At 39.5% G+C, this 21,976-nt stretch overlaps 1 protein-coding gene across 7 annotated transcripts in view; it reads right to left on the bottom strand.

Moving 5' to 3' along the window:
- The window catches only part of ARMC3 (armadillo repeat containing 3), a 113,153-nt gene that overhangs the window by 63,609 nt on the left and 27,568 nt on the right, over positions 1 to 21,976 (bottom strand). For 6 of the 7 annotated variants that reach the window (XM_073334229.1, XM_073334231.1, XM_073334230.1 and 3 more), the window contains 6 exons: positions 20,558 to 20,626; positions 20,056 to 20,231; positions 18,399 to 18,593; positions 13,888 to 14,071; positions 5,659 to 5,811; positions 5,429 to 5,534 (listed from right to left, as the gene is read on the bottom strand). In XM_073334229.1, coding sequence (XP_073190330.1) covers positions 5,429 to 5,534; positions 5,659 to 5,811; positions 13,888 to 14,071; positions 18,399 to 18,593; positions 20,056 to 20,231; positions 20,558 to 20,626 — 883 coding nt within the window. The remainder of the gene's footprint in view (positions 1 to 5,428; positions 5,535 to 5,658; positions 5,812 to 13,887; positions 14,072 to 18,398; positions 18,594 to 20,055; positions 20,232 to 20,557; positions 20,627 to 21,976) is intronic. The other variant, XM_073334234.1, reaches the window with a different exon arrangement.

Genomic DNA, 21,976 nt, shown 5'->3' with positions numbered 1-21,976 from the left:
ACAGGGCATAGTAAAGAAACTAATATTAAAGCAAGGCAGAGCTCCTGCAAGTCATAATCGCTGCAAATTGATTATCAAGCAGCTTAACTAGAAGCTAGGCTTCGCAACCCACCAAGTTGCAGCAGTCACAGCAAAAGAATGGGATCAAACACTGTCCAGGGTAAACCCTGACTGGGAGGAAGAAATATGGGACCCCAGGGAAACCTGGGAGGAAAATATATGAAATAGTCCGCAAAAATGTACACACAATGGGTGCACTCCCATGGCCCCAGTAGCGCTCTAACAACTCCCGTAGTGAGTGGAGGTAGCACAACCGTTACCACAGTTCCAGTATCGGCCACCAGCTTAAAGACAATAGCTGACATTTGGGGACCCTGAACCGAGACATCTTTTCTAGATGGTGTACCAATGCAGTTTTACTTGCAAAAAGGGAAGGGCTAACTACCCTGGAAGTCTATCAACTCATGTGGGTATGTGCAGCCTCGGAAATTAAAGCCACTTTGAATAGGTTGGTAGTCACCGACAACGTTGGTTTCCTGGGTCTAATGGCAACATTTGGGGAACAGATAGGTAGATGTAATATACAAATATATATAATATAGAATATATATATATATATACAAAAAAGGTCTCTTATGTGGTGGCAATAAAACCAGCAGTTATCTATACAAACAAAAGTGGTACAAAAGGGATCAATGGGAATATGCTAGAGGTCATTCCCAAGGACGAGGGAATAGGGGTCAGCAGGGGGATCGGGTATACCCACATCTCTGGCAATATCAAGCCAACACCTCTAGGCATTAAAAAAGCATTAATAAAATAGTAAGTCATACCAAAAAAATTCACCAGACAAGCTGCCTCTAATTCTAGCAGCTATTCGCAGCAGCAACAGGCTAAAAACCAAAATCCAGCCTTTTCAAATTACGTTTGGAGAATCAATGCGCCTTATAATTAACATTAGCCATCTAACACAAAATAAAAAAAAAATCCCTCATGTAACACAGCGTAAATATTTACAGTGGCTTAAGCAGCTGCAAAAAAACAAAACCACTCTCCAATATAGGGTTAATCAAGCTATCAAACAAATAAATAAAAAAATCCATGCACAAAAGCATACTAAAACAGCCCTATAAAAAACAAAAAAATCAAACCATATATCTCAAATTAAAAAAGGGGGGCCACGCACTAAAATCAAAACAAACAAAACCCTATTCCATAGTGGACCGCCTCAGCCCACTAGTTTACTGTATAAAAAAAAATTAAAATGGGTACATGTCTCACAAATTAAATTTTTTGCATAAATAATAATGTCAAACTTTTTACAAAAAAACCCTCCTAAAATTCAAAACATAAAGCGCTGGCTCAACCACTACTACCCTCCAAATCCATAAAACCCCAGTATAAGGTTTAGCAGTCCCTGTATGTTCTTGGGGGCCTGTATGTCCCAGATATTTAAAAATATCTTGGGAAAGCCCACCACAATCTCTTCCCTGGTCAAAAATAATTCCCTCCTAACTAATCAAACATAAATCCCCATCAAAAAACCAAAAATCCTCTTAAAATAATACAATAAAAATACAAATCAAATCCTAAGGCCACTAAAAAATACCAATATTTATGCCTGGAACGGGGAAGTGGAACTTAAAGTTCACCTTATAAACATAGAAAAAACAGCTAAAATTAAAAAATAAAACTGCCTTAGCCATAAAATGCACTAAAATGCAAATTCTCCATTTAGCATCACTTGAACATAAAATGTTCTGGGTAATATCAAAAAACATTAAAGTACTAAAACACCTTTTAAAACAACCACAACAAAAATCTTTATTTAATGCCTATAAGCATAAATAAATAGAATATGCCTTCAGCATAATTAAGTCTAAACTGCTACTAAAAAAAATTATTATCAAAATTGCCCATCAACAATCTGTAAAGGCAAAGCTATGAAAAGCCAGGCCACTATCAAAATTGACCATGGGATCTTTCTAGTTACCTCGCATTATGGATCAATGGGCCAACCCCCCACCCAAAAACCTACTAAATACATAACAGTGTACAAAGTGGGACCCTCATAAATGGGTATGCCTCTCTCTGCCTGCCACCATAAAACCATGCAATAAAACTACATTGTTAAGAACATACATTTAAAATAAACTTAAAAATGTAACACGTGTTTTATATAAGGAACAATGTATATGTGTTATATCCTAAAAAACAATATTTTAAAAAACTAAAAGTATTAGCCAGCCACCAGTAAATAAGTGTAAATGCAATGCTAGCTCTTTATACACCAATAACCACACTTATTACCTCTGCAAGCTAAAAAAAGCCCAAAGTACCGTAATCACCCCCTTGATTAACTTCTCCGTCTCCCTTGGTTTAAATTGGCAAAAATTAGCTAATCATCTGCTTCTAAAAGCAAAAATAACTCAGTTTTTGGGGAAAAAAAACAAATAAAAAAACCCCCAAAAATATAAAAAAAACAAATTCTCCAAATAACACATGCAAATAAAAACATAATTAAAATCGCTAATTCTAAAAAAACCTCACTGCATATCATTGGTATAATGTTTTTACAAGCTGGTCTCCCACTTCCAAAGGTATATTGTCAATCATGCTTCATCCATTGTTAATTGTATTGGTACTATCCTGTGTCTGCCCAATTAAAATGTTCTGTATGTGTTGCTAAATAAAAAAAATGTTTATCAACTTGCAACCACAAGCTCAAATTACCTCCCAATACATTGCTATAAAACAATTATATAAAATATGACCCACTCAAAAATTGTTCTCAAAGGGTCAAAAGGGAAATTATGTTGTACCATGGGTACCGTGCTATATAATTAATTATGTTTTGGCTGTATACATTGTATGTTTTATAATAAAAATTAAAATATTAAAATAAATAAATAAAATAGTAAATACTAATATTAACCATTTTCTTTTTATGCCTTGTAAGCAACAAACAAAGTTGTGTCTGTGTCTATGTTAATTAAATTTTAAAAATTTCAAAAGCCCAAGCCCCAGTATGAAAAAAAATAATTACAAAATTTGGTAAGGTCTAATTTACAATGCCTTTCTTATTCAACATAAAACACTGCTATTTGTTACCTTTTAAAGGTCTCTGCAAAAAACTATTTGCATAAATAAAAAAATGTATGCATCTATCATATATATATATATATATAAAGGCCATTTTTAAAGCCAAATGGCCAAACAACCCCACCAAAACGCCAAAAAAAATCAATGCGCACCCATGGTTAAAAAGGGGCAAATTAACAACCCTAAAGTAAAGGCTAGCAGTCTTAAAACACAAACTAATTAATTAAATCAAAACCAAACAAAATAACCCTCCCAAAGGTGTTTTAAGCCATCAAAAAATAACACCCACTAAAAAAATAATCAATTATAAAGTAACACAGCAAAATCTATAAACTTCAACAACAACAAAAAACTATAAAAACAAAATGCATTGCCACAGAGCTTTGGGTTCGTCTAGCCAACAGCTCCAAAAGCATCAAATCGCAACCAACAAAGCCCAGCTCCCCTCTGGAACCAATCTGGCTGGCCACTAAATCAATCCAAACTCTAAACTAACAACTATAAACATCGACTGGCAAAACTGTGTGCATGGTGTATGTGTGTAACTAAAAAGCATATGCTAACTGCTGTATTCTCAATAAATGCAGCGTGTTGCCTTTTCCCCTATAAAAAAATTGTGTGTGCTTTCTATAAGCATAACAGCTCAAGTAGCATCCCATTGTGGACCTTTTGCAGCATCTTGCCACAACCTTAGGTCCCTCTGGGCCTAGGCGCCAACTTTTCCAGGTGCCAGTGGGTGCTCTCCCCCGCCCCTGCCCCACCCCCATCACAACCCCTTCCCCAAAGTCCCCACCCCAACTCTGCCCACTCCCTGCCCCTATTGGACCCCTTCCCCAAATCCCCGCCCCAGCTCTGCCTCTTCCCAGAGTGCACCTCGTTCCCCCTCCTCCCCCCAGCGCTTCGCGACGCGAAACAGCTCTTTCGTGCAGCAAGCGGTGGGAGCTAGGGGGAGAAGTGGAGCGGCAGTGCACTCAGGGGAGGAGGCGGAGTGGAGATGAGCTGGGGCCGGGGAGGGCTGGGAGCTGCCAGTGAGTGCAGAGCATCCACCAATTTTTCCCCGTGAGTGCTCCAGCCCCGGAGCACCCATGGAGTCGGCGCCTATGCCTCTGGGCAAGGCAGACATAAAATTGGAGGGGCCTAACTTCAAAATGTCTCTATAGTTCAGTCACACCATTCGCTCACTGCTCCTTGGTCTCCTCAGCAGTCTCCCTCAGTCAGGGACGCAGTGCTTCTTCCCCAGTGGCTACCCCTCTTTAAGTTAGCCACTATGCTGTTCTTATCACATCAAAATGTATATGTTGCTGTTGGCTTTATGATTTAACATTCTGGGGGCTTATAAGAAGGAACTAATACATAACTAATAAAATGATTCTATTCTCATTAGTCCCATTTGTGACTAGAATATCCTCAACATCATTACACAGCAAATTCACATAATTTAAAGATATATCTGCATTCCCATTAAATGTATTTACTTTCAGTGGTTTACAAGTGAGACAAAAAACAAAACCAAAAACAAAAACAAACAATAAACAAACCCAGTTCTAGGATGAATATGGATTATAGTATCTCAGGCTGGATTTTTTTTCCCAAATTAAAAAAAGGGTTAGTATTTTTTTTAGTTATATGAATATAAAACAAATAGGGGCCAGATTCTCAGCTGGTGAGCTGGAGCTATGCTGATTTGTATCAGCAAAGGGTTTGGCCTTATCATTCATGAGTCCAAAGTTACTCTTTGGCTCATCTATGACTCAGAAAAGAGTTTCATTTACAAGTGAAGTTAGCAAGTAATTATAGTCACACAGCATTCATCCTGCATACCCATTTAATGTAAGTTATTGCTTTCTGATCTACATAGCAGACCTAAGATCAGATTCACCAGTCCATCTAAGGTTGGTGCAGGACTGTGTGATAACAGAAAAGTAAATTTAAGCCAGCTTTACATTCCCCTGATCCTTGATCTGTGCATAGATCAGCTCAGCCAAAGGCTGCTGTAATTTACATCGGCTGCCCAGAGCCTCAATGAACAGTTTGCAGCTGGACACTACCATAGTGTAGGGATGTCCTGACCACATCCCTTACATTGAGGACTAACGGGGGTGGCATAGAACTGCCACACCAGCTCATCATCATCAAGAGATTTCCCCTGGCAGCTGCAGCAGGTTAAAGTCTGGCCTCTTGGCTACTATGCTGTGCTCTCTTTTATGTATGTGTAACTCCCACTGACATTGACTAGAGATCTAGGACATTGACTGGAGAATTTTTTAAAAATCAAAGTATGTCCAGATTAGTATTTTACATAGTTATTTACAAATTGCACACTTACCTTGCATTGCTAGGACTGGCTGTTGTCAGATTAGCCAGAGCTATGGCAGCACCTTCTTTTACTTCTTCATTCTCACTGCTTAGCAACTGAACTAGCTGGGGAATCCCTTTAAAAAAATAATTGTACATATGCTGCTTTAAATAACCCATGGGAAACTGTAAAATGATAATATGGTCCTTACAAAATGGAGCTTAATGGAGCTAATTCCATCTCCTCCCCAATTTACTCACCTTGGATTCCAAAAGCATCTTTGCTTGCTAAACTCTCACACATAGCAGAAATAGCTTGAGAAGCAGCAGCTTTAGCACCATCATTGTCAGTTCCCAAAAGGGTTACAAGGCACTTTTCAATCTCTTCTTCGTGCAAAATTCTTCTATTTTCAGCTTTACACAAAACAAACAAAAAATAGCATTAATCTTCATAGAAATAGGATTGCAAATGAGAACGACATCTATTTGATCTCACACATTTGTTCCTTGCTTTTGATACAAAGGAGAGACTAAAGCCCAGTGTGTGGCATCACAGTTCAAGGCAATTGCACCTATATTCCTCCCTCCTGGTCCACCAAGGGCACTCACTCTAGCTCCCGGTTCCTCAGCTGTCACCTCTCCTGGGCAGAGACCCGCATTAAAAGGCAAGGGAGATAAAAAGGATGCATTTTAATAACCAGCTTTAAACACAAATAACCAAATTCAGTCGAGAGTTTGTTTCCTGGTTGTGCAGACTCAGTGATTCAGCTTTCACATTTTCTGTTTACTACAGTCATACTCTTTAAGGGATATATTCTTCCCTCAGTTCATGCTAATAGGAGTCATGTACATGAAATTTAAAGGCAAATATACAAGTAAAAGAACAATTAAGCTGTGTACTTGATGGTTCCCATATCAGTCACAGTATTATATGGACCAAACAAAAGGCAAGGGCAGATAAAAAACGTGCAACTCATAGTTCTTCATTAAAATGCAGTTTAAAGAAAATGTTAAAAGACTTGGGGCTCAATCTTGCCCTATGCTGCACTGATGTGCCAGGGCAAGGAAGAGTGCACAGGAAGTCTCCTCCTACTATACAAGCAGGAGCACAAGATCTTTCCACAGCACTCAAAGGAGGGCTGGCCAATAAGCTTGGAGAACTCACCTACCTCAAAATAGGTGTGGTCTGAAGTTTAGAGGGCATGTCCAGCTCCCTCCCTTCACCCAGCAAGGCTACATGTTGCTGTCAGCAATCCTGTTCAGGGTAACAATAAAGTGCACACCAGAGTGCATCCTCCCTGACTGGCAGGAGTCTGTAGCAAAGGAAGCACTGGATAGCATATCTGCTGCTCTTCATCACTGTAATCACTAGGGCCGAGAGCCAACAAAACACTCAAGCATGTGCATAACCCATGCTTGTGAGTAGTCCCATTGACAGCAATAGGGCTACTTATGTGCTTAAAGTTATGCATATGGGGTAAAATTTTCAAAAGTTCATCAGTGATTCAAGAGCTCAAATTCCATTGACTTTCAATGAGACAGATATATAAATCACTTAGCCACTTTTGACATTTTTGCCACAACTATTTAAATCCTTTGCTGAATCAGAGCCTAGGGCAAGATGCAGCCCGCAATCTGTGGTCTAACTGAAAAAAAGAAGATAATTTTAATATTATCTAAAACATTTACATTCATTTTATAAATTTATTATTTTATGTTATTTAAAATCGTTCTTCTCAAATGAAAACGGAACTTCTGTGATAGTTTTGGTTTGGCTTAAAAAAATTCTCAGTTTGACCATAAAGCTAATGAAAACTAGATTTTCAATCAAGCCCTATTACTGCAGAAATGGCTCAATGCATACATATCACAAGGCTATCGTTTTCTCTTTTCCAGACAGTTTCTACATATTTTATACTCATCAAAGCTACATAATCTACATCACAAAGTATAATACACAAAAACTCAAGTGTTGGGAGAATTTTAAGCAACAGCAGAAAGAAACTTGGCACAGCATTGATGTGTAACAGCCAACTCTCTCAAGAGGGCATTAAATGGGATTACAGACTGATTTGACAAGTAATAGACTTTGCTTCCGACCTGTTGCTTGCCAAACTAGTCTGTAATCCCTAATAACGCTCTCTAGGGGAGTCTTCTTGCTTCAGTAATTTGTTTTGATATGGCAAATTCATCATTGCTATATGAAATTTTTGTATTTTTTTAAAATGCTATTCTTATTTTTCCAAATGCCATGTGTGATTAAGGATGAACATTTTTTTCAAATATAGGTAAAAAATATATTTACTGCCTACATGAAGGCAAATTAAGAACATTAATACTCTGCAGTAGTTCCTTTAAACTAGTAAATATAGCCATTTCAAATGTATTAGAAATAATCTAGAACAGCAGATTTTGATTCGACTTTATTGTATACTATTACAGTGTACATATAAAGAAAATTATTAACATTTTAAGTTTCATTTTCCAATTGTATTCTAAGGACAAATATTTCTGGCTGACCCCATCTCTATTTGCATGAGCTTGTCCATTTGGGTTTTATTATGGGCCTTTTATGTACAATAAAGCAGCATCATTTTGCACCAAAGCACTTCTCATGTTCAGATGATAACACCATATTTGTAGTGATAAATCTCTTGACCCTGGAATTATTTGAATATATTGATCTAATAGTACACAGAGCAATCAGACACAGGCAGCCAGCAGAGTCTGGAGGACCAACACCTCATCCTGTTTTTGAGCACTGAGCCCATCATGAACTAACTCTTGTTTAGGTTGTTTTTTTTTTACTACTACTCATTTTTACCCCAAAACTAGGAACAAAGAGCCCAATACACTATTGCCCTGCACCTTCTGTAATAATTTATACCAAAGCAAAGTTAGGACAAAGTGGATGAAAAATACTACTAAATTACAATTACAGAATTTTAAATACATTTTGTTCTCACTTTGCACTCATGTAAATGACTGCATTATTTGTGAGACAACAGTGAATCAGGGTCAAAGCTTGCAATCCATAACTCTGGATGTACAAAATAAAAGCCCTGCAAAGGAACTGTATTAAATACATAATTTTGTGGCACAACAAAGCACAGTGATTAAACTGCCAGTTTGGCCTTATATAAACAGAACACTGAACTAAAGATGGTGTCCAAAATTTAATAAAATATTTATCCCACCTAAGTTGCTTTGTTCATACAGTGTAACCCTTTTGTGACATCTTTCCCAACAAAGAAAAGCTAAGGCAAATACTTTTTTGAAGGATGACATGCAAAAAAATGTGTTTACTAGCATCACATCCATCAGGAAAAAAGCAACTTCAGCTACAGCTGCCAACACTATTTATTTCAGAAACTGGCACTGGTTTATAGCTAACTGTTGCCGTCAGAAAATAGATACATGTACCATCATAACAGAGGTACAATTTTCCATTTTAATGCAAGACCATAATTCTTTTTCTCTACCCTGCTGGAAATGTTCTCAAAATCCAGCTGTGTTCACCAAACCTGCAAAGGGCAGATTACTGTATAGTTATAACAGATTTTAATGATGAAATCACATGCTGACTCAGAACTATAATGCACTATATTGGATTTCTGCCCAAGAAGTCATGCACTTACATTTTAATCAGAGTAATAATCGAGTACTATACCACACACTAGGCATACTACTAATGCAATGAATTTACAAATGTTGCATGTTTAGTACATTTACAGTACAAAAAATTCCCAAAACACAATTGCATACTGTTGATTCTGATTTGCCCCTACACTGTTCCTGGTCATTGCTACTGTTCCACCTTTTCTTCAGCTGAGAAGTTAACTTTAGATCATGAACCTGGCTAGCAGCAACGTATTTAACATCTCCCTCTCTCCCTGGTGCCATGTCTAGGAGCTAATATATTGGACAAAAAGAAAAGGAGGACTTGTGGCACCTTAGAGACTAACCAATTTATTTGAGCATAAGCTTTCGTGAGCTACAGCTCACTTCATTGGGTGCATGCAGTGGAAAATACAATGGGGAGATTTATATACACAGAGAACATGAAACAATGGGAGTTACCATACACACTGTAAGGAGAGTGATCAGGTAAGGTGAGCTATTACCAGCAGGACAGCAGGGTAATAGCTGGTAATAGCTCACCTTACCTGATAATAGCTCACCTTACCTGATCACACTCGTTACAGTGTGTACGTAGAGGATCTCCCAGTCGATTGCGATCTCCAGCAGTGCAGCGGAGTTGCCGCTAAGACAGGCTCCCTGCCTGCCTGGGCCCCATGCCACTCCCGGAAGCGGCCAGTCCGGCCCCGGAGCCCCGGGGCAGAGGGGCAGGGGTCTCCCTCCACACACTGCTCCTGCCTGTAAGCACCATCCCTGCAGCTCCCATTGGCTGGGAACGGGGAGCTGTGGCCAATGGGAGCTGTGGGGGTGGTGCTTGCAGAGAGGGCCAGTGCGTGGAGCTACATGCCACCTCCCCACCCCCAGGGCTGCAGGGGCGTGTTGGCCCTTTCCATGAGCAGTGTGGGGCCAGGGTATGCAGGGAGCCTGCCTTAGCGGCAGCCATGTACACCACTGACCGGGAGCCACCGGAGGTAAGTGCTGCCCGGCGGAAGGCCGCACCCCAAGCCCCAGCCCTAAACCCCCCTCCCAGAGCCAGCACCCTAAACCAGCCCTGAGTCCTCTCCCAGAGCCAGCACCCCATACCGCCTCCTGCCCCCCAAACTCCCTCCTGCATCCCAAGCTCAAGCCCCAAGCCCCCTCGCAGAGCCAGCCCCGAGCCCTCTCCTAGAGCCAGCACCTCATATCCCCTCCTGCACTCTTACAGTCTGCCCCAGTCCAGAGCCCCCTCCTGCACCCAAACTCCCTCCCAAGGCTTGCACCCCTTACCCCCTCCTGCACCTCAACCCCCTGTCCCAGGCTCAGCCCAGAGCCCCCTCCTACACTGCAAACTCCTCGGCCCCAGCCCAGAGCCTGCAGCCGCTCCCGAACCCCAGCCCCCTACGCCAGTCTGGTGAAAATGAGTGAGGGTGGGGGAGAGCAAATGACGGAGAGAGGTGGGGATGGAGTGAGTAGGGAGGAGCTTTGGGGAAGGGGAGGGGCAGATCCTGGGTTGCCCTTAAATTCAAAAAATGATTTTGGGCATAAAAAGGTTGGAGACCACTGATCTACGCCATATATCGTAGTCTGAAGAAGAGACCAAGCCTTTATACTGAGACCATTGATTGCGTTTGTAAAGAAAGGTAACAAGAAGATGCATCATCACTGGCAGTTATATCCAAGGACATAAGATTGTATGATACAGTAATAATTATGAGTAGTGCTTGTCAGCATGTGCTTTAGGAATGTCGTACTGTAGATGTTAAAACAGTAGGACACCAAAATGCAAAAAAAGGTGAGCAAAGGGGGAAGAGAGGTATGTGTTTATATGCAAGAAGTAAATCTGAAAGAAGAAATAAAAATATATTGTAGTAGTAGGAACATAAGTAATCTACCTGGAATGCAGTACATGGAAATCTGTCATAGGACTATGAAAAATGGTGTTTACATTCTTATTGTTCATTTTTTCCCAGAATGTCAAAATAAAATAGCAACACTGGAAAAATACATCATGAAAGTCTTGACACAATCTCCTCCTCTCCAATCTACGGTGTCAATCATCAATGTACAGAACTCTCACTGACATTACACCTGTGGAACTTCCATTGACAAGTGGAGAAAATGAATAGAGATCCATAGTGTGGACTGGAGGGGCAGAGTTGCTCTTTTCATATAGCATTTGCAATAAAAATAATTGTAAATATTCAACTGGTCAATCTAGGGAGGTTATGAGAAGAATTAGATGAGGACACAAGAAAGGAGACCTGAGAGGCAGGGGAGGGGAAGGAGAGTTTTTTCTAACTGTATATTAAATTAGATAATATGTTTACAAAATGTACATAAATTAAATGTATAATGCTGCCCTGTGATCTGAAGAAATTGGAGAGGGTAAACAATGCTGCATTCAGACAATCTGAGGCAGGTTGGGGTATCCCCTACAGACAAGGAGCCAGAAGAGCTTCCTTTTTCTCCAACAGGACATGCACGGGATCATGGAGATGGTGCCACAAAGGGTAGAGCAGAGGATGCGGCAATGAGAAAAGATCCTAGAGATGTAACCGTAGCTGGGAAATTGGGGGAGGAGGGGTGGGAAGCCTCCTCTGAGAAGCCCTGGGATGGATGTGGAAATATGATGTCCCATCTGTGGCCAGCTGGGTCATTTTGCCTGGGATTTCCCAATCCAACCATTGAGGCCCAGTGCAGTGCTGGGAAGGCCAGCTTCACCGCAACTTCAGAATACACTGTGCGACCAAACCTTTGGAGGTGGAGCCAGTTCATCAATGGCATGTAATTTTCATGCTGAACCATTCACACACAAAGCTACTGCCCACATGTCATGCTACACTCTCTGGGGTGCACATTCATCTGATCACCAGTGGGAGCAGGCGATAGTTAACGGGGAAACAATAATTGTATGGAGAGATACTGGGATTGCTAGAACTCCACATAGTTAAACTCCATGTAGTGAAACCCCATCAAATGCTCCCAGGGTGTGAAACCTGGGTTAAAGTTCCCAGTGTAAAAGCCTTCACTCTATCTACAGCACAGACTTCCATATAGACCCAGGAAGGTCAGGAGTATTGGTTGTAGATGTGCTAGCAGACATTCCATTTTCTTTGCTGTTGGGGAAGGATATTATGGCTTTTAAGGCAGAATGGGTTAACTGGACCCCTCAGTTAGCTCCCAGCTGCAAGGGACCATGTCAGCCAAAATGCAAAATGGAGCAGGTGACAGAGATAAGTAGGGTTGGGTATCCCTTGCAGGTAACAAAGAAACTGATACTTGAGATAGCAACAAAGAAGGGGGAGCTTCCCTGCCCCCTCCAGTCTGTGACTGCCTGGTGGTCTATGAAAATATAAAGGACCCTGAGCAAAGGGGAGAGGAACTGCTGCTCATCTCAACTCAACTGCGGGGAACAAAAGCAATAATCTTCCTCCTCCCCTCAACAAAGCTGAGTTTAGGCCATCTGGGTTCCGAGGCCTGACCTCCAAAGAGGTGGGATAGACAAAGAAATTTGGCTAGGGGGAGAGAATGTTTATTATGTGCATTATTGAAGTCTCAAGTTATAAAAGGTATTGGCAGACATGCCAGCCAGGGAACAAACTTGTGGGTTCCCCTAGGATGCTAGACAAGCACCCTAATTATACCCACTTCTTTATGGAGGAGATTTGACAGATATTGCAAGCCCATGCAGTATCTTTGGGGACCTTTGTATTACATTTATGAATGGTTTACATAGGATTGTGTTATCCTATAGGAACTGAAACTGTAGGGGGCGATTACTTCTGAGATTGTGAACAACTCCAGAGAAGTTCCACCCCGAGGTGGTTTGTGTATACTAGTTCAAGCTGGGTTTTCCAGAAACTACGAGACAAAGAAAGGGCTTTTGGTATAAAAGTATGAACTTGAACTGACTCAAGGCCTTCATTTTGTTTCAGCAGACAGATAGGACCCTTCTTCATAGGTTGAAACCGCTGCTGGACAGAAGGTCCTGTCTGTTTACTGGGTCAGAAAGAAAGCCCTGTTATTTTAAACTCAGCCTTTTATACTGAAAATCTTTTCTTTGTCTCTTGGTCTCTGGAGACTCAGTTTGAATTAGCATATGCCAGCCTCCCTAGTGGGGGTGGTACCACTCTGGAGGTGATTACAACATGAGGGATTGACCTTACTCACCCCACACTATTTTTCATTCCTAGAGGAGCTGCAGTAACTCTCCACTCTTCTCACCAGAGGTATTTTCATGTATAGACTTATTTAAACAGCATCCTCATGGGCAAAAGTGATGAGTTTGTTCTGCATAATTCTCAACTCAATGGTGAATTAAAAAAACCTGGCTGCAAAAATAGGAACCATGCTATGAATAATTATTAAAAGAGCAGAAAAAAAGCTATCTAATTCCACAGGGATTTATTAATCTGCAGGCCATTTAAAGTCTATTATGTCCCTGCAACAGGAATTTATACCCTAACTTGCCTGACATTTAGATGAGCAGTTGTAGGTTTAAGAGAGGGGACTAGCCCAATTATTGCTATTCAGGTTTATCCACTGCCAATGAGGAATATTTTCTGGCAAACAACGCTTGAGATATCAGGTATCTAAAATCATTAAATAAAAGATAAAGGCCCAAATTTTCAGTGGCCAAGATTCCCTTTTTGGAAGCATTTTATACCCACATATTAGCAGTTTCTATATCTAATTTAGTACCTGTTTGCTATTTTGACCACTAAGATTTGCAACTGCAATTCATTTATGGAATTATTTCTTCCCGGCATGATTAGTAGTCTTATGCTGGGAAGTGACCCTCAGGCTGGCTGAAAATTCACCCCCACAGGATTTCCATAAGAAATTAACATAGAACTTTAAAAAGTAACATACGATCATAAGCTGCTTTAGTAATTGCCTTTGCTGCATTCTTCTGAATATCAGGAATGGTAGACATTTCTGCAAATGAAAGTAGCTTTTTAAGGCCCCCTGTCTGCTGAATTAGTTGCATAGTATCCACATCCTCAAGACAATTTGCCACTACTGCAAGAGCTTCCACATGAAGATCATTAAATTCCTAGTAAGAAAAAATAAAAAGTCTTCTAATGAAGATTAAAATATCTTTAACTTTTCTAGCTTCTAAGATAATTACCATAATTAATTATTGCACATTCTGGTACACAATGAAATCCATTATGCATCTTTTAAAACTATGCTGACAGACTCCACAACCTGTGTTAACATGGAGTCAAGCTTGGTTATAATTATGAAAAAAATGGAAAGACTCCCATTGAGTTCAATGGGCTTTGGATCAGGTCCTTAGAGAGAACCTGATATCTTAAGACTTCAAAGAGCTTTACTATATATTAAGCCTCATGATACTCCCACAAGGGAAATAAGTATCATTATACTCATTTTACAGATGGTTAAAACTGAGGCAGGAGGTGCTCACGTGACTTGTTCCAGATCTCAGAGCCAGAGCCGCTTCTAGGCATAAGCAGACTAAGCAATTACTTAGGATCCCAAGCAGCTCAAGGGGGCCCGCATTCGCTTTTTTATTATGTGATGGGGGTGGGGGGACAATCATTCCTGCTTAGTGCCCCCAGTGGGACAGCATCACCTCTGCCTGGAGCAGTGGAGTATCCAAGTCAGGAATGGAACCTGGAATCACTGGTGTTTAGACTAAATTAAGGGAACAAGATTGGCTCTGAAACTGCACTAGCACTGGACAAAATATAGAAAATGGAAAAGTCACATAAAATTAAGCCATGTGAATTCTTCCACTATTTAAAATCCTTTGAAAAATGTTACAGTAATGTCATTATAAAAAGAGTGTTAACAGAACCAAAATGATAAAACAATAAACACAGCATGAAAACTAGTGATTCTCCCACTCACTCACCAGGTATAGCTGTAAAAAAAAAGAAAAAAAGAAAAAAGATTTTCCAACTACCATTTAGATGTGGTGAGATCTTATTTTTATCTGAATAAGCTGACAGGCTGAAAAACAAAACCAAATGTGCTTCCCAGATGATGGTTAATATGAGAGAAACCCTTCCTTTACTTTATCATCTCTTCGCATATTACTGATCAGTACCACAGCAATGACAAAAACTACCTAGGCTGCTGCTCTTCGGCCCCATTCTGCCATTGGATATGGATAGAGCCCTTTTTAATGTTTTTAATAAAGTAAATACTAATGGAAACTGTGTGATCATGGGAGACTTTAACTTCCCAGATATAGACTGGAGGACGAGTGCTGGTAATAATAATAGGGCTCAGATTTTCCTAGATGCGATAGCTGATGGATTCCTTCAGCAAGTAGTTGCTGAACCAACTAGAGGGGATGCCATTTTAGATTTGGTTTTGCTGAGTAATGAGGACCTCATAGAAGAAATGGTTGTAGGGGACAATCTTGGCTCAAGTGATCATGAGATCAAACTGAACGGAAGGATTAATAAAAATAAATCTGAAGCTAGGGTTTTTGATTTCAAAAGGGCTGACTTTCAAAAATTAAGGAAATTAGTTAGGGAAGTGGATTGGACTGAAGAATTTAAGGATCTAAAGGTAGAGGAGGCCTGGGATTATTTTAAATCAAAGCTGCAGATGCTATCGGAAGACTGCATCCCAAGTAAGGGGAAAAAAATCATAGGCAGGAGTTGTAGACCAAGCTGGATGAGCAAGCATCTCAGAGAGGTGATTAAGAAAAAGCAGAAAGCGTATAGGGAGTGGAAGAAGGGAGGGATCAGCAAGGAAAGCTACCTTATTGAGGTCAGAACATGTAGGGATAAAGTGAGACAGGCTAAAAGTAAAGTAGAGTTGGACTTGCAAAGGGAATTAAAACCAATAGTAAAAGGTTCTATAGTCATATAAATAAGAAGAAAACAAAGAAAGAAGAAGTGGGACCGCTAAACACTGAGGATGGAGTGGAGGTCAAGGATAATCTAGGCATGGCCCAATATCTAAACAAATACTTTGCCTCAGTCTTTAATGAGACTAAAGAGGATCTTAGGGATAATGGTAGCATGACAAATGGGAATGAGGATATGGATGTAGATATCACCATATTTGAGGTAGAAGCGAAACTCAAACAGCTTAATGGGACTAAATCGGGGGGCCCAGATAATCTTCATCTAAGAATATTAAAGGAATTGGCACAAGAAATTGCAAGCCCATTAGCAAGAATTTTTAATGAATCTGTAAACTCAGGGGTTGTACCGTATGATTGGAGAATTGCTAACATAGTTCCTATTTTTAAGAAAGGGAAAAAAAGTGATCCGGGTAATTATAGGCCTGTTAGTTTGACATCTGTAGTATGCAAGGTTTTGGAAAAAATTTTGAAGGAGAAGGTAGTTAAGGACATTGAAGTCAATGGTAAATGGGACAAAATACAACATGGTTTTACAAAAGGTAGATCGTGCCAAACCAACCTGATCTCCTTCTTTGAGATTTTTAGACAAAGGAAACGAAGTGGATCTAATTTACCTAGATTTTAGTAAGGCATTTGATACCGTGCCACATGGGGAATTATTAGTTAAATTGGATAAGACAGGGATCAATAGGAAAATTGAAAGGTGGATAAGGAATTGGTTAAAGGGGAGACTACAATGGGTCCTACTGAAAGGTGAACTATCAGGCTGGAGGGAGGTTACCAGTGGAGTTCCTCAAGGATCGTTTTTGGGACCAATCTTATTTAATCTTTTTATTACTGACCTTGGCACAAAAAGTGGGAATGTGCTAATAAAGTTTGCGGATGATACAAAGCTGGGAGGTATTGCCAATTTAGAGAAGGACAGGGATACCCTACAGGAGGATCTGGATGACCTTGTAAACTGGAGTAATAGTAATACGATGAAATTTAATAGTGAGAAGTGTAAGGTCATGCATTTAGGGATTAATAACAAGAATTTTCGTTATAAGCGAGGGATGCATCAATTAGAAGTAACAGAGGAGGAAAAGGACCTTGGAGTATTGGTTGATCATAGGATGACTATGAGCTGCCAATGTGATATGGCTGTGAAAAAAGCTAATGCGGTCTTGGGATGCATCAGGTGAGGTATTTCCAGTAGGGAAAGGAGGTTTTAGTACCGTTCTACAAGGCACTGGTGAGACCTCACCTGGAATACTGTGTGCAGTTCTGGTCTCCCATGTTTAAGAAGGATGAATTCAAACTGGAACAGGTACACAGAAGGGCTACTAGGATGATCCGAGGAATGGAAAACTTGTCTTATGAAAGGAGACTCAGGGAGCTCGGCTTGTTTAGCCTAACTAAAAGAAGGTTGAGGGGAGATATGATTGCTCTCTATAAATATATCAGAGGGATAAATACCAGAGAGGGAGAGGAATTATTTAAGCTCAGTACCAATGTGGACACAAGAACAAATGGATATAAACTGGCCACTAAGAAATTTAGACTAGAAATTAGATGAAGGTTTTTAACCATCAGAGGAGTGAAGTTTTGGAATAACCTTCCAAGGGAAGCAGTGGGGGCAAAAGATCTATCTGGCTTTAAGATTAAACTCGATAAGTTTATGGAGGAGATGGTATGATGGGATAACATGGTTTTGATAATTAAATATTCATAAATAGGCCCAATGGCCTGTGATGGGCTATTAGATGGGGTGAGATCTGAGTTACCCAGGAAAGAATTTTCTGTAGTATCTGGCTGATGAATCTTGCCCATATGCTCAGGGTTTAGCTGATCGCCATATTTGGGGTCGGGAAGAAATTTTCCTCTAGGGCAGATTGGAAGAGGCCCTGGAGGCTTTTCGCCTTCCTCTGTAGCATGGGGCACAGGTCACTTGCTGGAGGATTCTCTGCTCCTTGAAGTCTTTAAACTACTATTTGAGGACTTCAATAGCACAGATATAGGTGTGAGGTTTTTTTTGTAGAAGTGGTGGGTGAAATTCTGTGGCCTGCATTGTACAGGAAGTCAGACTAGATGATCATAATGGTCCCTTCTGACCTAAATATCTATGAATCTATGAATCCTTATGTTGAGTACCTCATTCATGAGTGACCCATTGATTACACATACTACATTCAGTCTTTTCAAGTAAAAAGCAAAGTTCCTTGGAATGAATTATTATTACTTTGGTTACACAAAAAAGGGGCAAAAAATTTATTTTGTTTATACTTTTCAAAGAAACAGCACAAATGAACATTTCTCTGGATTTGGTTTACTCTGTCAACTTGTCAGCTCATTGGTATAATCAAACAGCAATAAAACAACACACACATACTAACAGAATCTGACAAAAAGAATCTTACTCCCCACAACAACAAATTTAAAATAATGAAGTTCATTTCTTTAGTAGGATGCATGGATGAAGACTGGATACAGAATATCTGAAACACACTTTTTCAAGTTTACATTTATAGTTCATATTTCAAATAAACTGTACCTTAGTTTCCAGTATCTTAAAAAGATGATCTAATCCTTGGTTTTCTCTCAGTATTATCCTGGTTTCTCTGTCATTGCTAATTACACCAAAGGTTTTGAGAGCTAACAATTGAACAACTGGATATTCAGATTTCAGCAGTTCCAGTAAGGCAGGAATAGCATTTAGTTCACGAACTGCAGCACGGCTTTGAAAATCCTGCAGTGAAATACCAAACTGAGTAAGTGTAACTGATAGCACAATATAATAGCATGTTGACTCCTGGCTTTACATAAAGAACAAAGAAATTCTGATTTCAAACATATTAATAAGCTAATATTTTGCAACTTTTAATTCTGAAGGTTTCTTTACATTTGGACTGAAAATGGAAATTGAAATAAGTATTCCACAAAACAATATTCAAAACAGTTCAAAGAATTTTGCATTACTAAAGTATTAATTATAATGCCTAGTTATGGTTGAGGAGGCCGAAAATGTTGATGCTTATCTCAGTCCATATGTGGATTTTTTTGGAAAAGTTTGGTGAAATTTAGTTTGCTCATTTCAAGTTATCTCAGTGACAAAAAAGAGACTTTTTCACACTTTGAGGCACTTGCCTGGTTTCCTCTCTTAGGCTTCCATAACTAAAAAACTGGTTTTGGTTGCATCCAATGAAGTGAGCTGTAGCTCACGGAAGCTTATGCTCAAATAAATTGGTTAGTCTCTAAGGTGCCACAAGTCCTCCTTTTTTTTTTGCGAATACAGACTAACACGGCTGTTACTCTGAAACCTGGTTTTGTTTAATATTTCAACCTTTGCATATATATCTAATCTCTAGCTATATCACTCAATGAAGAATGTATACTATACCATATTAAAATAGTAAAGGAATAAAGTAGATATAATCTGTTTATAATAGCATATTGCACCTGTACAGTGTGTAATTTTCCTTATCAATTTAAGCAAGCACCTGGTGCAATTATCCAGATACACCCTGCAACAAAGTCAGCAAGATAGCAAGAGAGGAGATACAGCAAAATGTGATTCAGAATAAAGACTTGTTCTGATGCACCCAAAAAAGAGAACCACGAATTGAATTCATTACTGAACTGATTTGCCCAGCCTGTGAAAAGAACTGCTATACAACTGTACCATTCTTTTGCTAAGCAGCTTATGGGTGACATTAGTGCTGATTGTGAAAGTAGTCAATTACAATACCTTCCTCCCATATGGAAAAAAAACTGCCAACAGTTTTCACCTATATTTAGGAATAAGTTCAAAATTATTGTTGTGGACTTGTTTGCAAGAATAAGGCAAGATGCAATTTTAATCACTCTATTTGTGCAGTTTTGGATAAACAGACATTTCTGTAACCCTTACTATGGGGATAAAGACTTGTCAAATGAAAAAACAAGATTTTTATTTAAACAAACGTTTTTGGGTCTGATTTTGATCTTGCTCACACTGGGGTAAATCAAGAGTACCTGAGTTGAAGTTAAAAGAGCTATAGTAAGGTAAAACTATAGCTGAAACTGAGATGAGACTCATGCCCTTTGAGATTAAGAGATTTTTCAATAAATTGATAAATTCTAGATATTACAGGAATAGAAATAGATATTTTAAAGTGATTAATCTCTAGAAAAGAAATAAAAATACAATGCTGATCTGTTTCTGTAATTACCTGTACGAGGTGATAGATGCATTCAACAGAGTTCTTCTTAACGTCAGGGTCAGGGCTACTTAGCAATCTGATAAGTGGTTCTAGTCCACCTTGCTCAAATATTTGCACTTTACTGGTATATTCGACTGCCATATGTGCTAGGCAAAGACTGGCAAACTCATGGACAACTATATCTTCTACAGGGTGAAAATAAAATTAGGTTTTGTTCAATAGAATATATGCTCATTCATCCATTGAGTTAAAATATTATTTGAAAGTCAATAAACATTAGCTGTTAATCTTACCTTACTTTGCTATAAACATACTGTTCAATCTATATAACATATCATAATACTCAGTAAATTACTGAATTGTGGCTATAAAAGCACTAGGTCAATCACTTATCTAATGTGTTATGACAAATCATAACTTACAAGAAAGCTTTTTATTAAATTGCCTGATCAGATAGTGAAAGTAAATTACTTTTGACAGTATTTTTACACAAAGGAGCATTGCAGGTTACCTTCTGGTGCCAGCCGAGCTATGACTGAATTTGTGACATCTAGCTCTCTTAATAATTTTCTGACGTCATCTACAATGACAGAAAAATAAATATGAAGATTTTGTGTGGTTAGATGGAAATAATGCAGAGATACAGCTGATGCACAGAATGAAAAGCAAAGTGAAAACTCAATGAGGTTGCTTAATACTACTCCCTGATCCTGAGAAACTGACTTATGCCTGATCTACACTAAAAAATTAGATTGACCTAGCTATGTTGCTTAGGACTGTGAAAATTTTTGTGCCCTGAGCACCATAGTCAGGTCATGCTAACCCCTGGTATAGATGGAGCTAGGTCAACAGAAGACTTCTTCTGCTGACTTAACTACCATCTCTTAGCCCTGGTCTACACTACGAGTTTAGGTCGAATTTAGCAGCATTCGGTCGATTTAACCCTGCACCCGTCCACACGACCAAGCCTGTTTTGTTGACTTAAAGGGCTCCTAAAATAGATTTCTGTACTCCTCCCGGGGGTTTAGTGCTTAAATAGACCTCGGTGGGTCGAATTTGGGGTAGTGTGGACGCACTAATGATACCTTGATACTTTGATACTAATGATACTTGCTAATGATAGGTTTCAGAGTAGCAGCCGTGTTAATCTGTATCTGCGAAAAGAACAGGAGTACTTGTGGCACCTTAGAGACTAACAAATTTATTTGAGCATAAGCTTTCATGGGCTACTGCCCACTTTATCAGGTGCATAGAATGGAACATATAAGAAGAAGATATATATACATACAGAGAACATGAAAAGGTGGAAGCTGCCGTACCAACTCTAAGAGACTAATTAATTAAGATGAGCACCAGGTGAGTGACTGTAGGACCTGGCTGGATACAGACACCTTCTTGTTCAAGCGGTATTTGTTGGGTACATAAACTATCCTGAGCCACCCCCGGAGACATGAAAGATGCAACATGGTGTTTTTTGTCACAAAAACTCAAGTTGCCCTGCATCCCAGTAGTTGCAGACATATCTTTGCTGGAACTTGAGGGCTGAGCTGCACTTTTTGGATAAGGTCCTTCAAAGCAAAGAGCCTGTCAAGAGGGAGATAAGCCCTGCCTGTTACTGAATCCGGAAACATTCCAAAAACAATTGTTGTGTAGGGGGTCAATATTGATTTCTTAAGATTTATCTGCAGACCTAGACTTTGGAATAGTGAAGTTGTTGTTTGAGCTGCTGACCAAACCTCCTGATATGATTGACCCTTGAGGAGCCAGTTGTCGAGGTAGGAAAAAACAGTTATTCCTAAACAACATGGTATGACCACTATGATTTTTAAGAAAGCTCCCTGGGCAGATGACAAGCCAAAGGGTAGGACATTGTACTGGTAATGATTGTGATTGAATGTGAAATGAAGAAATCTTTTGTGGGATGAAATCC

This window comes from Lepidochelys kempii, chromosome 2 (genome assembly GCF_965140265.1).
Source record: "Lepidochelys kempii isolate rLepKem1 chromosome 2, rLepKem1.hap2, whole genome shotgun sequence".
NCBI classification, from domain to species: domain Eukaryota; kingdom Metazoa; phylum Chordata; order Testudines; family Cheloniidae; genus Lepidochelys; species Lepidochelys kempii.
The sequence above is the reverse complement of the archived record's forward strand: the minus strand, read 5'-3'. Positions and strand labels throughout refer to the sequence as shown.